This window comes from Sturnira hondurensis, unplaced genomic scaffold (assembly GCF_014824575.4).
Source record: "Sturnira hondurensis isolate 20B ecotype Veracruz unplaced genomic scaffold, ASM1482457v3 Scaffold0006805, whole genome shotgun sequence".
Taxonomy (NCBI): Eukaryota; Metazoa; Chordata; class Mammalia; order Chiroptera; family Phyllostomidae; genus Sturnira; species Sturnira hondurensis.
Window position 1 is genome coordinate 1,192,380 of NW_028079436.1, and position 17,376 is coordinate 1,209,755.

Sequence of the window (17,376 nt, forward strand, 5' to 3'; positions counted from 1 at the left end):
TTGCTTGCTTGCTTGCTTGTTTGTTTTGGTGTGAATTCCTCATCTATTCTGGATATTAATTCCTTACTGGACAGACCATTGGGGAATATCTCCTTCCGTTCGGCAGGCTGTCTTTCTGTTTTGTTGACAGCTCCTTCACCGTGCAAAAGCTGTTTAGTCCGACGCAGTCCTGTTTGTTTATTTTTCCCTTTCGTTTCCCTTGCCCGAGGGGTCACACCCCAAAAAGTCAATTACTAAGAGTGCTGTCAGACATCGCTGCCTGTGTTTTCTCCTTGGAGTTTTACGGTTTGGAGCCTTATGTGAGCCTTTAGTCCATTTCCAGTTTACTCTCGCGTAGACGTGAGAAGGTGGTCTAGTTTCATTTTAGTTTTACATTGTCCGTCCAGATTTCCCACCACCGTTTACTGAAGAGACTGTCTCTACTCCACTGCATATGTTTCCTGTCTCCTTTGCCAGAGATTAATTGACCACGTACGCGGTAACATACCTGACTTCTTCACAAGCCCCACTTCCCAGCCATTGGGAGAGAAACGCACCTAAGTATTCAATCCATTGCAAAGCCTAGTCCAAGCGGACCTCTGTAGCAGTCCACACAAGTGAGGCCCAACCTAAGAAAAATGCCTCAGGTTTCCAGTTCCCACCCTGCATCCTCAGCTGCCCCCCTAGCTGGTTTCTGAGTGTGGAGCAGCTAGAGAGGGGTGGGGGTGGGGCCTTGCCATCCAGGGGCTGGACGCCCCACCCCGCCTCTCCCTGGCTGCTCTGCCACAGGTCAGCCCTGGCTGTGCTCTCAGCCTGGTGGAGTCTAGAGTCCGAGGTTCCCCCTTGGTTCAGCCTCCCACAGCCCCCACTGGCACTATGCACCCCTGGGGGTCTACAGGTCTGCAGGTCATTGCCTTGGGGCCCAGACCTGGCCATCCAATGCAGTCCTCAGGTGCAGAGGTACAGAGCGCCTCACAGCCCAGCCAGCATACGGGCAAGGACCCCTGGGCCCCTCCTGGCCACCCAGGAGCTGAGGGGACTCTGGCAGATAGTCCCAGGCCCTGGCTCTGTCACGCCCTGTATAGGGGGCGCCTCCTCCTAGAACCCCCTCCTTGGTTCCTCTCACCTCCACACTAACAGGCACACTCTTTGCCTTTCCCACTATCTCCCTTATGCTTCCCACAATGCCCTGGGATGAGGAGTGGGTATTCCAGACCCCTTCTTTCTTCCCTAGAGCTGGGAGCCTCATGGTTTATCCCGTGAGTGGGAGGTACCTCGTCTCTACTTGGGGAGAATCTGGGTTCTGAGTCCTAAGGGCCAGCACAGCACAGCGGGAACTACACGATCACAGCAGATGCTTCTCATCTCTCTGTCTCGCTGCCCTCTGCCTCTCCAAAGCCGAGTCTAGAGTGGGCTCGCGCCTTCCCCACCCTGAGCAGTAAGCCTCGTGACTCGGAGGTAGGAGGGCGGCAGGCGGAGCGTGATTGGAGAGGGAACGTGAAACACACTGCTTTGTTCCTAAAATGGTGTGCCGGTGCGCCCATATCGGCGTGTGGCGGGTGCTCTTCTTCCCCCATGTGGCTCGTCACGTTTGTCCTGTGTGTGCAGTTGTCCCCTCTCTGTTGGCCTGCTGGCTCCTTTCCTTCTTTATGTCCCTTTCCTCCATTTTGCATCCATCCATCCATCCAACAAGCACTGATTAAGCACCTAGTATATACCTCGTTCCTCTTCATGAACCCAGGGCAGGGCCACTGAACGACTGTGGAGTGGGGAGGGCTCTAGTCCCCAGGATCCCACCTGACTGTGTCTGCTTTGCAGAGCATCGCACCTGGAGCCGTCTTTGCTCCCCTTCCTTCTCCCTCTCCCACACACACGGGCAGGAGGGGGCGAGATCAGGTGTCCGGCCTGATCACAGCTCAGAAGTGTCCGTCAGAGTCGCAGGGCTCGGTCCCCACCTCTCCGCCTCGCTCCACACCTGTCAGGCTCACCCAGGCCTGGAAAGAAACACAGGCCGCCCGGGACCGGCCCTTCCCCGCCGGGGCCGGCCCCTCCTCCCCACCCCACCCCACCCCCCCCCCCGCACCTGCCACCTCTGGCTGCTGCCCCCAGCCCTGAGTTGTAGATCTGGGAGAGGCGGTCTGCCCAGTGGGCTGGTGACCCTTCCTCCAAGCCTGATCCCTTGTTGGCATTTGAACATCTGAGTCTGATTAATTTTTTGATAAATCCCAAGAATTTCAGAAAGCCTGTGGCAGGAGGAAAACGTGTTAGACCCTTCTGACTGCCGGAAGAATGATCAGTCTCTGGGCCCATTGTCAAGTGTGAAATGACGAGGATTAGTAATTCACGTGGCCTGAAGCGCACTTCAAAAAGTGAAGGAAGACTACCGTGATTTAAAGGCTACCGCCCATGGTTGCCGAGCAGAAATCCAAATCCAAGTTCAGAGAATCTTCATACAGAAATAAACCTACAGAGGTCAGCTGGTCCATTCCCCAGACTTCGGACAGTGCGACCTTTCAATTGCCCCCAGATGGAAGAGAAGGCCGCGGGCCCAGCCAACGGACCTTGACCGCTCCTCACCCAGCCCAGGCGTTGTGAGGCCTGAGGCCGGGGAGCGCAGGATGGGTGCTGCACCCCTGGCCTCTGTGTGGGGGCCCACGGGGTGCAGCCCCCATTCATGGCTCCACCCACAGACCCACAGCCCTCTCCACTGGCGGTAGTTCCTGACCCACTTTGACTCACAGCGGCCCTCGGTCATTTTATGTGAGCTGGGGCTCCTCCCACAGAAGACAAGTCCAGCTGTGCATTTCGTCAGCACAGGGGGACGACTTTCCATTGCCGTGAAGCCACCCGGGGCCCCGCCCTGCAGGCCATCCTCGTGGCCCTTTCTCTTGGAGCAGAGGCTCCTTCCCTGGGCCTGCCCCTGACCACCCTCTCCTTCTCCTTTCCCCTGCAGAGGTGGTCCAGCTCAGCCTTGCCCCCGAGGAGAGGGTCAGTGTGGCCACGGTGACTGTGGGGCTGAGCACGGTGCTGACGTGTGCTGTCCGCGGGGACCTGCGGCCACCCATCGTCTGGAAGCGCAACGGGCTCACCCTGAACTTTCTGGATTTGGAAGACATCAACGTGAGTAACCCCTGCCCTGCTGTGGTGGAGGCAGGCAGGGCCCAAGGGCCTTCTTTTGACATCCCACATTCGGTGCCTTTCAACCTGGCCTGACACCTGGAGGTACCAGAAAGCCCAAGTCCCGCCACACGGAGAGGCAGGGTGGATGGGGGCTGCATGCCCACCAGCCAAGGCCCAGGAGAAAGTGAACGGGGGAGGCGAGGGGCAGGGCGGTCCTTGTACTGGTGGAAGCAGTGATGAAGGCCAGGAGGTGGGCATGAGTATGAGATGAGAGGAGGAGGCTGTGTGTCGAGCCCACCACTCAGAAGGAGGAACCACAGGCCGACAGAAAACAAGACCAGGCAGGAAAGCTCCGCAGCTGGGAGAACATCTGGGTGAGGTCTTTGCTGGGGGGAAGATTCCGGACCTAAAGTGGGTCAGGATGTAGACAGCTGGACGCAGGGGAAGGGGACTCCCTGTGGAGGGCAGAGGCCAGCTGCTGGGCTGGTTGGGGCCTTGTTTGTGGGGTGGGGAGGGGGCGTGGGGGTGTGATGAGTTGGGTGGGAGAGCCCCTGAGCTCGCACAGCCTAACCTGGCCGACAGGCTGAGGGGCTGGGGTCCCAGCGCCACCCACACTGCGTCTAGCACTTTGAGCCGTTCCTTGAACGGCCGATCCTCGGCGGACTAGTCTATTAGCAAAGCAACCTCGGCAGCAGCTCCCTGCTGTTAGACTCGAGGGAAACAGGGACTAACTCGAGAGTAGTTATTGGCTCTGGTTTGGCCCAAGGGGGTGGGGCAGCTTCCCAGAAGCTCACATGAGAAGAATGAATGATGTCACCATGGAGGGTGCTGCCAGGCCAGCAGCTAGAGTGACAGGACCACAGTTTTCAGGGTGATGGGGGGCAGCCCTGGTCTCCTTGCTTGGGTCAGGCCAGCTGACTCTGTGGCGGGGCGGGGGGACCAGAGAGGGTTCTGTGGACTGAGTGGTCAGCCCCTGTTCACAGGGCTAAGGTGCCGGGGGAGATGCTGGGGCAGAGGGAGCTGGCCTGGACCGTGCGACCCCATGAGTTGGATAGCACTAAGGGCCAGGGTGCACCCCCCCAAAAAGACCAAATGGAGCCCCTTAGCTGGAACACCATTGCAGCCATCAGCCCTGCTCTGCAAGGAAGTGAGCCACCAGGAGACAGGGAGCTGGCTGCACCCCTTTCCGCCCCCCAGAGACAGGCAAGCCCACACAGCAGCAGCAGCACAGCAAACAAGGCGGCCACCACAGCAGGGCTGCTGAACCCCGTGACCTACCCGATCCCCCCCAAGTCTGAAACTGCTTTCTGGGGAGAGGCCCGCATGCAATTCTGCAGCAACCCCCGGAGTTGGGACTCTGCTCCTCTGTAAGCCCTTTTGGCTGCACCCTGGAGATTGCTCAGGAAGCAGACAGAAAGAGGGGCCCCTGGGGTTCCACCCTGGGCGGAGCTGGCAGGAGTGCCCTTCCCCCACCCTCGTCACACTGGGCCTGACGTTTCCTGGTAATCTGCCTGCTGTGGTGAGCGCTGGCCGTACCTTTCCATCTGTGAATGTCAGCACTAACTTAAGCCCTCAGGTGCCAGACAGATGGACAGGTGCCAGAGGGGCCGAGTCTTCTGGGTCTAAGATGCCCAGGGCATGTCTGGGATCTTCGCAAGGAACGGCAGTGTTCTGTTTGCAAAGACTGGGGCTGCAGGTGTGTGTTGGGGTGCACACTGGTGTGTGCAAAAGCTCTCAGTGTGGGGTGTCAGCCTCCAACTGTTTGGCCAGTGGTGGCAGGAATGGCCTGCGTCCATCGAAACATCCACGGGCCCAGCTCGACGCTCCATTTAAAGACCCTGGGAATAAAGGCAGAGGCAGCTCTCCTCCTAATGCACTTGCCACCAGTTAATTAAATTACTTGGGGTGTTTTTCCCCTCCCTCAAATGTGCCTCCAGCACCGACTCGATTGCATTTTCAGTCTGCGCTGCAAGGTTAGCAATTTGGGTAATTGTGGGTGCAGCTGGAAATTAATGGCCTCGCGTTCCCTCCCATGAAGTACCTGCTGCTCGTGGTCAGCCAGCAGCCCACAGGTCGGCAGGGCTCTGTGCTTCTGAGAAACCCCGACGCACAGGTGTGGGGCAGCGCCAGCCCCATGGGGGTCCTCAAGCGATGCGTGCAACCTCACGACACAAACACAACACACAACACAGGTCTCTACACACATGTCCATGTGGCAGGCACACGTGGCTCCCCTGCCTTAGGAAATGGAGGGAGGCAGCACAGCCTGTGAGTGCGGGGCACTGCCCCGGGAGTCACGGGCACCTGGGTTTAAGTCTCAGCTCTGCTCTTCCTAGTTGTGCTCAACTACCCTTGGAAAAGACGCCTGGCCTCTCTAAGCCTCAGTTTTGCCCTCTGGGGAATGGGGATGAATAACAGTTCTTGCCTCGTAGGGTTAGAGCAAAGACTGAGTGAGAAAATGCATATGGATACATGTGACACTCTTAGCATAAGTGTTCCGTGTAACTGCCACCACTCCCATTGCTGTTATCATTGTCATTGTCACTGCTGCTGCCAGACAACACCGTGCACCCTGAGTCCCCAACAGGCAGGCAGCCAGCAGCCACCCGAGGCTCCCAAGACAGGCAGCCGTGACCCTGGCTGCCCCAGCTGCCCATCCACATCAGCCCCGATTCATGCAGGGAGACAGAGATGACCAGCCACCGCCTGCAGGTCCAGAGCAGCCTGGGGCTGCACAGTGTGGCTTCTCTGAGCCTGTGGGGAAACGGGGGTGAGGGTGTCCTCCTTGAAGGCGCATTTCCAGGCCGGAGGTGTGTCCCAAGCCTAGCTCAGGGCCCAGCACGTAGCAGGTGTTCGTGAGTGGCAGCCCCCTCTGGGGACAGTGAGGACAGCAGCCCTGGGGAGAAGTCAGCTGTGGAGGGGGACAGACAAGTCCTCCTTCAAGGGGCAGATTCAAGGGGCATTTCCGAAGCGAGATTGGTCAGGGGAAAACAGCCCAGGAAGGCAGCCCTGCTGGGGCAGAGGCAGAGATGGGTCGGCTGCCAGGACCTGGCCCCCTGCCACAGTCACATGTGGAATACTCTCCCCGGCCAGTAATTAGCAACTTCGGAAACACCACACAGACCAGGAAGTGGATCAGCCCACAAAAGCCAGGGCGGGGAGCTGAGCCAAGAGCTGGGCGAACACGAGAGGTGTGGGCCTCCCCGCTTTGTCATCCGTGGGAGACATCTTGATTGGCAACAAAATATTAATCACTTTTTCGCTGCTCTCTTAATGAGATGCTTTCATGAGCAACAAAATATTAATTTGTCTTGTCTTATCTGTTAAGCGTTCAGTTAATGAATCCAGTCACAGAGCCTCTGCAGAATGCCATCCTAATGACACATGTAATTAAACTTTTCTGACTTGCAAACGTCAAGGATGCCTCGAGCATCAGAATAATATTTGATTAGAAAGTAAATGTAGCCCCTCACCCGAAGCCGAGCGAGAAGGCGCCTCGCAGATTCCCCAGGCAGCCAGGTCGCTGTCAGGAGCGTTCGGGAGTCGCCCCCTGTGTGTGTGGCCTTCCGGATGCTGCCCGTCAGGGGTCATCTGTGGGCTTGGTTACTGCATGCCCGTGGGTCCCAGGCCCGCGCCAGAGCATCGCACAGTCTCAGCCGGGGCCGGGGTGGCCGCCCCGAGGCACCCACAGAAGTAAAATCACAGCAAGACGCAGCAGGCCCCACGCTGCAAGGAGGGAGCCAGTTCTGGGGGCCGGAGGAGGAGAGGCTCTGACCAGGCTCAGGGGACAGGAATAAGTGAGGGGAGGGTCTGGAGTGACAGGCTGGGGCCAGGCCTCGAGGGTTAACATGAAGGCCCTTGGCTGTTCCTTGTGGGCAGTGGGTCCATAGACATTTACCTGAGGAGTGACGAGGTTGGACGCTTGTTCTGTGGACGTCCTGAGCCCTTTCCAGCCTAGGATGAGACATGCATGCAAGGGGGACCCCAAATAAATGGGACCCAGAAATGAGGGGAGCCCTGCTGGTGCTCAGAGGGAGGAGGAGGGAGGAGAGTTGGGGGCCTCCCTCCCCAGTAAGTTGCCCAAAGGCACCTTCAGAGTGGGACAGTGCCCCAGGCCGTCTGGAGCTCCTGCACAAGGTCACCTCCAAGCGCACTCTGCCATGGTTCGAGCCTCGGCGCCTTCACCTCCTCAGACTGCCGAGGAGTTCAGCAAGGACCTGGTGTGCCTCTTGAGGATGCCTGAGCCTCCCACCCCTTTGCAGGAGGCCAGCTGGCATGAGGGACCCTTGCCTCAGCTGCACCTGGAAAAACACCCCCACCCCACACAGAGCAGCCTCAGAGTGCCCCGCCAGGAGTGCCCCGAGGGTCCTGGCGGGGGTCCCAGGCTGTGAGGTCTCCTCCTGTGTGTTTTTTAAAATACATTTTATTGATTATACCATTACAGTTGTTCTATTCCCCCCCTTCATTCCCCTCCACCCTGCACACCCCCTCCCCCACCATTCTCCCCTTTAGTTTATGACCTAATGTGTCTCAAGTTCTTTAGATTCTATATTTCCCCTATTGTTTCCCTCCCCCTATCTATTTTTTACCTACCTTCTATGCTACTTATTTTCTGTACCTTCTCCCCCCTTCTCCTCCTCCCACTCCTGTTGCTAACCCTCCATGTGTTCTTCATTTCTTTGGTTCTGCTCCTGATCTAGCCGTCCTCTTGGTTTGCTTTTGTTTTAGGTGTGGTCGTTAATAACTGTGAGTTTGCTGTCCTTTCACTGTTCATATTTTTCATCTTCTTTTTCTTAGATAAGTCCTTTTAACATTTCATATAATAAGGGCTTGGTGATGATGAACTCCTTGAACTTGACCTTATCTGAGAAGCACTTTATCTGTCCTTCCATTCTAAATGAAAGTTTTGCTGGATAAAGCAATCTTGGCTGTAGGTCTTTGGATTTCATGACTTGGAATACTTCTTTCCAGCCCCTTCTTGCCTGTAAGGTCTCTTTTGAGAAATCCGCTGACAGTCTGATGGGTACTCCTTTGTAGGTGACTGTCCCCTTATCTCTTGCTGCTTCTAGGATTCTCTCCTTCATTTTAATCTTGGCTAATGTAATTATGATGTGCCTTGGTGTGTTCCTTCTTGGGTCCAACTTGTTTGGGACTCTCTAAGTTTCCTGAATTTCCTGGAAGTCTATTTCCTTTGCCAGATTGGGGAAGTTCTCCTTTATTATTTGTTCAAATAAGTTTTCCACTCGTGGCTGTTTCTTTTCCCCTTCTGGTACCCCTATAATTCAGATGTTGAAACATTTAAAGATATCCTGGAGGTTCCTAAGCCTCTCCTCATTTTTTTGAATTCTTGTAACTTCACTTTTTCTGTTTGGTCATTTCTTCCTTCCTTCTGGTCCACCCCCTTGATTTGAGTCCCAGTTTCCTTTCCATCACTATTGGTTTCCTGTGCATTTCCCTTCATTTCAATGAGTTTAGCCTTCATATGTTCCTCTAATTTGTGACTAAAATCAACCAGTTCTGTGAGCATCCTGATCACCAGTGTTTTGAACTGTGCATCTGAGAGGTTTGCTATTTCTTGGTCGCTTAGAGTTATCGGCTCTGGGGCTTTGGGTTCTTGAGCCATATTTTGGTCTGTTCGTGCCTATTACATATGAGGAATGGAGCCCTGGGTGTTCACCAGGGTGGGGCAACTCAGTCGCTGGGTTGTGACACTGTATGTGGCGGGGGGGCGGGGGTCAAAGGAAAGCAATGGTGGTCCCCTCTGCTGCCTCCCGCCGCTGGGGCCGCGCAGTCCGTCCCACTGCGCGCGAATGTGCATCCACAGTCAGCCCGCTGCCTTACGCCCTCACTGGGTTCGATGCTGGGGCCTGCGTGGTCCGTCTCACTGCTCACTCCTCTGCTGGTTTATCTGCACACGAGTGCATGACCGAGGTCCGCCTGCCACCCCGAGCCCTCACTGGCTGGGTCCGCCCGATGCTACCCTGGCTGCCTGGGCACCTGGGTTGGGGGATCCTTCCTGCCCGACTCTGCTCTGCTGCTGGCTCCGCCCCTCTTACTGGTCCTGGTTGAACGGTTCATGGTTGTCAGACTTCCGTATAGTTCAATTTTCTGTTCTTTGTCTGCGTCTTTGTTTACTAAACCTTTGTTGTATTCAAACTTGGTTGTGGGAGAAGGCACAGTGTTTCCACCTACACCTCCATCTTGGCAGAAGTCCCCGATTTCACTTTCTGTGTGTTTTGTCAGGAGTCAGTAGCGTTGCTCCCACACCTATGCCGAGGCTAACAAAGGCTGCCTGAGAGTCATTTACTTCCTGGCCAATTGCTGATGGGTTTATTTTTTAATGTATTGGTTTTGGGTCAGGGGAAGAGAGAGAGAGAGAGAAACATCAATTTGTTGTTCCATTTATTGATGCATTCCTTGGTTGATTCTTGTATGTGCCCTGACCAGGGATCAAACTCACCAACCAACCGAGCACCCCAGCTAGGGCCTGCAGGTTTCTTTCCTGACACAGTTATGGGTCTAGGTGGCACCTGACCTGGCCCCGAGGCCCCTCATCTTAGGCTTCCAGGACCCATGACCCGCTGCCCGTCCTCAGAAGCCAAGTCGGGGGTGGTGGGGTGAGGGGACAAGGCCATGGCAGCGCCCTGAGCTCCACCTGTGGTCTTGAGCCCTAGCCGAGGCTGCTCTTGGGGCGGGGGGCGGTGTCTGAGCCTATGTCTGACAGGAGCGGGCCCGCACCCCACATGCCCTCCCACTGCGGCCCGTGGCCAGCTGCCCTACGGCAGCCCTGCTCTGCTCAGACAATCAATGTCTCATAGGGGAAGGGCTGTCTGTCCCAGGGGCCCCAACCAGAGCCCCCAGGGGTGAGCCACCCTCAGGAAGCACACTGCCGCTGCCTCAGGAGGTGGTGGAACGCCTGTTACTGCAGGTGCCCAAGCAGAAGGGGGACCAACTAACTGGATTAGCCTCCGAGGGGTCTCTCAGCCTTGAGAACAGACAGCCCATGATAAGGAGGGCACTTGGGGGGCAGGGGGCCGTCACACAAGGGGGTCTTGCCAATAAGCCAGGCACCTCACCTTTTCACCTGGACCACCGCGCCCTAACTTTCTCCTGAGGGCTCCAAGCCAAGCTGTGGACCCCGAGGTGGGGCCCATCTCAGAGGCCAGTCTACAGGCTCCCACCCTACCCCGGCCTCCATCCTAGGTGTTCTGGAGGCTGAGGGGCTGGGGGGCAGGTGCCTCACCTCCCACCAAAACTGAACACGCAACCCATTCTAGGCCCCAGCCCTGTATCCGGACCACACGTAGCCGCCCAGGATGAAGCAAACTATCCCCAAACCCAGCAGCACATCTTGCCTGAACAATGTCACCTGCCCTCCCCTCATAACTGTCTCCTTCACTGTCCCTTATGGCCCTCAGGGACAGGGGACCTGCCCATGAGGGGAGCAGAAGCGGGGAGAGGACATCCCCAAAGTCACGAGCACAGCCGAGCTGCTGGATCCTTGCCCGTGTTAACGCTGCTGTTTCGATCACTAGAACTGGCAGCTCCCACATCCCCAGGGGCCAGGGCGGTGCTGCCTGGTGCACAGGAGGCATCTCATTGGACCCCCATCTCATTGGACCCTCGCCGTGGGCTTAGGTAACTCACAGGGTCCGGGAATCTGCTGGGGCCTCCAGCTGACCCCACCAGGGCCCTCTGTGTTCCTTACTCTTGGGACACGACCCTCAGGCCCCAGCACTGCCAGGGCCTCGCTCTGGGGCCGGCCCCGAAGGCCCCTGGCGTCTGCTCTGGCAGGGGAGGGGGGCAGAGGCCACGACCTGTGCACCGGATTGTTTGTCTGGGATATTCTCAGGGAGAGGAAACATTTTTCTATTGTATTCTTCTTTTTAAAAAAAAGCCTACAACAAACCCAGTATATTTCAAATAACTTGAAAGAGCCACTCTTTTGTTGGGTTTTAGTTTTCCTTTCCCTCAATCTCGCTTTCTGGGGGCTTTCAAATGTCAGCAGGCGGAGTACAGTGATAAAAGCAGAAAAACAAAACCCATTAGAAGGAAGTGCGTGAGACAGTGTTTGAAGGATGTGTTAAAAGGCGCACTTTTCCCCCCATGCCTAAATGGTGTAAAACCAGGAACAAACAACTCTAATGAAGCATATGCTCTCAGCCAGCTCTTCTTTGCAAGTGAATTATTAAAAAGACCAAAAGAGAATGATTTAGGAGCTCATGACTCATTTAATCTTTATTGTCTTTATGTGAACCAGTCATGAGCCCACTGCGGAAAGATGAGAGGCGTTTGATCAGCGTGGACAGCTGCACCACCACCGACAGCGGCGGTGGGCTCCGCATTAAAATAATCTCATTAAACGCTTGGGTACATTTTGTTTTAAAGTCTGGGAAAACTGTGCTGGAAACATGCAAAGGCTGTGGCCCATTCTCTCTGGCTGGTGTCGAACACCCTGGTTGCCAATGAAGTTCTGGTTCCCTAGAGCTTTGGGTGGGTTCGAACCACTGGCGGTAATGGCCAGAGCCCCGAGGGGCGGGGCCAGGCCCCGGCACGGCACACGAGCCCCTGAGACTGGTGGGGGCCACTCTGCCCCTCCCAGTCCTGCCCCGCCCCCCGCCAGCCTTTGCTTTCTCAGTGGCCCCCTTCAGGTCACCTCTTTCCCCTCTGTCACTGGCCTCAAGGCTTTCCGTGAGCTCAGTGACCACTTCTGGCCCCGTCTCAAAGGTGCAGGCCCCTCAGGAAAGCTGTGACCCAGCTCCCAGACCCCCATGCAGAGCCCCCAGCCACAGCAAGCGCCGGCCATGCCCGGCTGCCCTCCCCAGCCCCACACAGGGGCACCCACATCCCGCCTGCTTTCTGGCTTTATCTACTGCAGACAGCACTGTCCCCACACACACCTCTTCACGCATTTGCAGAGGAGGTCAGTAAGAGAAGTTCTTAGAAGCAGAGTGACTGCATTCTAGCGGGGGCACGTTTTGGGTTTTGATGGATGTTGCCATATCTCTCTCAAAAAAGCCTGCACTAAGTTACACTCCCTCCAACAGCGTGGAAGAGTTTTAAACACCCTCTCAGGAGAAACGTCCTAATTGCAAGCCTTCCCGGCCCCGAAAGGAGCTATGGAAGGACATTTCATTAATCCTCCCCGGAGTGTTTCAAGGACAGCATGAATGGCAGTGGGCTGTCTCATGGAGAGAGGGGCTGCAGTCAGAGCTGGCCCAAAGTACAGCCCTCCCAACCTGGAGTTTGAGGTCCAGACCTCTCTGAGGGCACGGTGCACTTTGCCCCGCCTCCAAGCTGGCCCCTCAGGGGCTGATTGGCTAGAGATCCTAAGCCCTGTTCAGGACTCAGGCCTGCCACTCACCAGAGGACCCCACACGCTGCCACTCCCCGCCCACCACTCTGGCTTCCCAGCCAGTGGAGAGGCGTCCACCCTCTGGCCTCTGAGCACCAGCCAAGGGCTCAGAGCGGTGTCTCTGATGACAGCTACTCAGACACTCAGGTCTGTCCCCGGGTCAGACCCTCAGCACCCACACAACGGGCGGACACCCCTGTTTGAGTCTGGGCACCAGCTACACAGTTGGAGACAGTGGTCCATGCCAGACAACTGTCACTCTGACGTCAGTGACAGGTGTGGAGAGTTCCCCAAACTACCTGTAGACTGAGTCATTTGCCAGAAGGACTTGCAGAACCCTCCAGAGCTATCACAGCCACGGTGACGGTTGAGTACAGGGAGAGACTACAGATTAAAACTGCCAAGGGGAGAGCCCCTGGGGCAGAATCCAGTGGGGTCCACATGTAAGCTGACACTGTCCCTGCCCATGGAGTCGTGGGCACGTTACTTATTTCCCCAGTGTGGACATGTGACAATACACACAGCGTCCTGCCGACCAGGAAAACTAAAGAGCCTGGTGTCCAGAGTTTCATTAGAGGTCAGTTTCGAGTCCTACCCATGTGGCTGACCTCTGGTGTCAGCCCCCAGGGGGGCAGAACTGACACTGCTTGGCCCAGGTCTGTCCCGTGGCAAAAGCTCCCAGGTCAGCAAAGGCCCGGGCACTTCTGTGACGCAGGACGCCTGAAGCCTGGACATCCTCTCCCCGTGGCTGAGGACACAGACCCGGCCTCCCTCTAGGTGGTGTTGCTTCTTCTCCGCACTTCCCTGCAGGCCTCCCCCCGAGACAGCACAGCCGGCCCACACACCCCCATCCACTCCGCAAACACTAGCTGAGCAGCTCCGGTGCACTGGCCCCGCCACACAGTGGGGACCGAGAGAGAACGTGCCTCCCCGCTGATGCTCAGCCGTGGGGGAGACTGACCACACCCTCCCTGCACCCCCGGGTGAGCCGGGAGCACCCCTGCAGGCCTGCTCTGCCCTCTGGCGCCCTCTCTTGGACCTGGAACTGGGGAGGGGGACAGATGCCCTGAGAGTGAGTGTCCGTACAGCCCTGCCTGGGGCTCGGCAGCCTCTTAGGGATCTCTTCAAGTTGCAGGGCCTTTTCTGAGAGGACCGTGAGCAAGAGGACTGGTTCTGCAGGTCCTGGCAGAGTGGCAGGTCCATGTTCCTCCGAGGGGCTGGAAGAAGTGACCCTGGTGTGTCCGGCTATAGAGGGTAGGGACTTGAACGAGTGTGCATGTGCACGCTCAGGTCTCCCGAGTGTGCCCACTGATGGTGCATCTGGGCCACGCCTGGTCCGGAGAACAGACACAGGTGCCTGTGAGAACACAGGCAGACCCGTCTGCAGGCCGGCTGTCACCGCGGCACCGGGTGTCACTCAGTTTGAAGTGTTGGCGCAGGCAGGAAGCTGAGGTCAGTCAGATTCCAGGGCCAGAATGGAACCAGATGGAGGCAAAGAGCCCCCCGCACTCCCTCCTGCCCAAGGAGAAGGGCGGAGCTGGAAAAGCTCTGAACAAACGTTTCCAAACTGAGTTTTATCTTGTAGCACTGGCAGAATCCTTACGCCAAACTACGAAGTCACGCTGAAGTCCCCGTGTTAGACACGTGTCACCACATCCTCGGCCCTGAGGGCTCGTTGTCACGTGACTTGGACCTGCCACCCCTGTGTCACTATGGCAACATCCTTCATCTCGCCTCTGCTTAAATACAGTTTAATACTTAAGTCTCATTGAATTGCTTTCTTTATTAAGGGCAGGTACTTAGAATATAACTTTTTGAGAGGCAAAAACCACGTCTTTAAGTAAAATCGTCCCCTTCCCGGAGATGGATGAGCATCAGCAACAGAATGGTCTGTGCGGGCATCTGTTTACGGCTGCAAGGAGCCTCGATGCTGCTAATGCATTTCCATGCACCAGAACTGGGGGGAAAGCCATCCATAAAAAGACAATCACGGAGAGGCAATCAAGCCCTGATGGCAGCGCTCTGACAGACCTCAGAAAGCGTTCACGAGCGGAAGGATTGCAGCCTTAGTTTCACGTAGCTTCTTATAAATCAATTTTTAAAGTAATTTTCTCACATTCAATGAGGTAAATTTGATTTCTGTAGCCAGTATTCATGTTCCAGAAAACAATATGCACTTTGTTCTGTAATTGCGTGATGCCTATTATTTTAGCCTGGAGACATTATTTTATTACGGAGCCAGGTTCTCCCCCGAGCCAGACTCATGGGCTGGTAACAAGTGGGGGGCTCCAAGTGGAGCCGGGATGCACCCCACAGCCCCACGCCTCCTTGAAGAGGCCCAGTGAGCACCTCAGGGTGGCGGCTCTGCCTCAGGGAGCGGTGAGGGAACATGGACACAGAGATAAATGACTGTGTTAGGGACTCACCAAGTACCAGGTCACGCGTGGAGTCTGGGATGAGCCTACGGGCTGGGGCTCTCCCATCTCTGCCTTCTGGTCCGAGTGTCAGTGTGCCCTGGCCCGAGGGAGGCAGCGCGGAGGGGGAGGCAGGGTGGGGCTGCACTCAACCGTCACCTCGCTGCGACCCATGTGACTGGCGACATTTGTGTGGACAGGAATGCAAGAGGCGGGAGCCTCAGTGGTCAAACCCAAAGAGCCAGAAGATCGTTCCTACAGGAATCCCTGCCCAAGCCTCGCCCAGTCGCTCTGCGGTGCTGGGTCCCAGGCCGGTTGCTGCAGATACAGCGGTGAGCAGCTGGCTCAGAGCCCTGCCCGCCCCTGGAGCTCTCGTGCCCACGGGGGGAGAGAGACTGCAAGAGAGGCAAACCCAGAGAACAGTGTGCTAAATGGTAGTCAGCACCAGGCAGAGAAATAGAGCAGGAAGGAAGGTGGGGGTGCTGGGTGGCGGATGGCATTTGAGCAGACTTGAAGGAGGGGAGCAAGCCAGACAGACCTCTGGGGAGGAGGGCACGCTGGCGCAACAGCGAGGGGCCCCTGTGCTGCAGTGGAATGACAAGGGCAAGTGGAAGGCGTAGGGCTGGGAGAGGGGACAGGCCGACGGCCCCTGCAGACCCTCTAGGCTGTGGCTCTGGGCGAGGAGGGGTGAGGTCTGGCTGCTGCCCCCCAGGAGGGAAGGCAGCACCTTGGCCCCAGGGGTAGCTGTGGAGGTGGTGAGGGGAGGTCAGACTCTGAAGGAGAGGCAGGACGGGGCTTTTGATCAGTCTCACTGTCAGGGGGGTCTGGGGGATAAACGAGGCCTCGTGCGTCAGTCTCCTGCACAGAATTGGCTCTCACCGACTGTGACATCTCTCTCAACCACTCTGGGGGAACCTCGGCCCTGGGCGCTTCTCAGCCCAGCAATGCTGTGGTCCTGTGACCCCACAACCCCCACGGCCCTGACCACAAGCAGGGGGGCACCGAGGGCCCACCTGGAGGAAGTGCTGTGGGCACAGGGCTCAGGAAGGCAGTGGGGAAGGGGAATGAAGGCCTGTGGCTCTGGCCCCAGCCTCCCAGGGTGCAGCTTGGGGGCTGCTCTATGGGACGGAGTCTGCCCTGGAGCCCACCACATGAGGTGGTGTTGGGGGCTCCCAAGGTGGGGGCTGCACCCCGCTTCCCAGCGCTCTTTCCAGATGCGACCCTGCCACTGGAACTCCAGCAACATATGTTTTCCTCCAGACTTAGGTTTCTGACCCAGGCAATAGACTAGAAACGTGTCGGCCCCAGAACTGATTAACCATCACCTTTCATAAGCAACTCAGGTATGAACTTTTATGACTCTGTTATGACACAGGACAAATCAGCAGTCTGGTATTTTACTTTTATTATTGACGCTTCCCCAGAGGGAGAGGAGTGGGGTTTTTAGCTCAGAGCGGTTTTCAGAGGAAACTCACAGGATCCCTGCAGCCCTCTCCCAGAGTTCCCCCCACTGGGGGCGCTGTTGGGTCCTTCGCCCCTGAATGCAGGCTGCTTGTGTCCTCTCCACCCTCCCTGACCCAGGCCTCTCTCTGAGCCCACACCCCCTCACTGGGCTCATGAATTGGACAGAAAGCATCTTTAAAGGGCTCGTGAGGCTTGCGGCCAGGCTCGGGAGTGTGAGCAAGACAGGCCAGCGTTTCGGGAAGCGAGAGCATGAACAGAACAAGGATCGGGAGCTGTTGTTGGACAACTCTCATGCCCCACTGGCTGGTGGCCTTTCCCCCTCTGCGGCCACCCACTTGCCCCTGTGGACAAAGGCCAGGGGCTGTGGCAGGAGGAATGGTTTGGTGTTGGCTCCAGGTGGTCAAGGGGAGTTTTGCATCTTCAGTTGACAATGGCAAGAGTAATGCCCCCATGCCTGTCACACTCCCCGTGATGGGAACGGTATTCATGGACACTCTCCTGCCATATCTCCCAACCCCATCGGGAGGCAGGCAGGCAGGGCACCACTTCCAGGCGCAGGCACCACTGGGGATATGGGAATGTTGGGTCCGTGACGGAGTTCAAGCTACAATCCAAGCCCCCTGAGTCCCAGCGCTGGGGCTGTCACCTCGCAGCTGGCATGGTGCAGCCCTGGGAGCCATGCCCTCCTGTCCCCTCAGCTCTGAGCCCCACACCTCAGAGATGCGTGGTAGATGCCACGCCTGGTGAAGGGTACCCCTGGAACAGCGGTGATCCCATCCCCCAGCACGTCTGCGGTCAGGCCTGGACGGGGCCACACTGTGTGGTTCTGCTGGAGACATCCCAGCTGACCAAAAGGCCCCGGGGGGTGCTTTATGCCCAGTCCGCACAGGGGCCTCTGACCAGCCCAAAGCCCCTCCTGCCCACACTGACTGAATAGGAGCCCATGCTCAGAGCTGCGAAGCCAGAGGGATGAGGCTTACAGGCTGTTTCCCAGGGAACACCCCCAACACACACACCCCAGCCCTCTTGGCTCTCTTTAGTGCC

General features: G+C 57.1%; 1 protein-coding gene across 1 annotated transcript in view; it reads left to right on the top strand.

The window, feature by feature from the left end:
* Positions 1–17,376, top strand: part of FSTL4 (follistatin like 4) — a 354,377-nt gene that overhangs the window by 290,145 nt on the left and 46,856 nt on the right. The window contains exon 7 of the mRNA XM_037050468.1: positions 2,933–3,099. Within this exon, the coding sequence (XP_036906363.1) occupies positions 2,933–3,099 (167 nt within the window). The remainder of the gene's footprint in view (positions 1–2,932; positions 3,100–17,376) is intronic.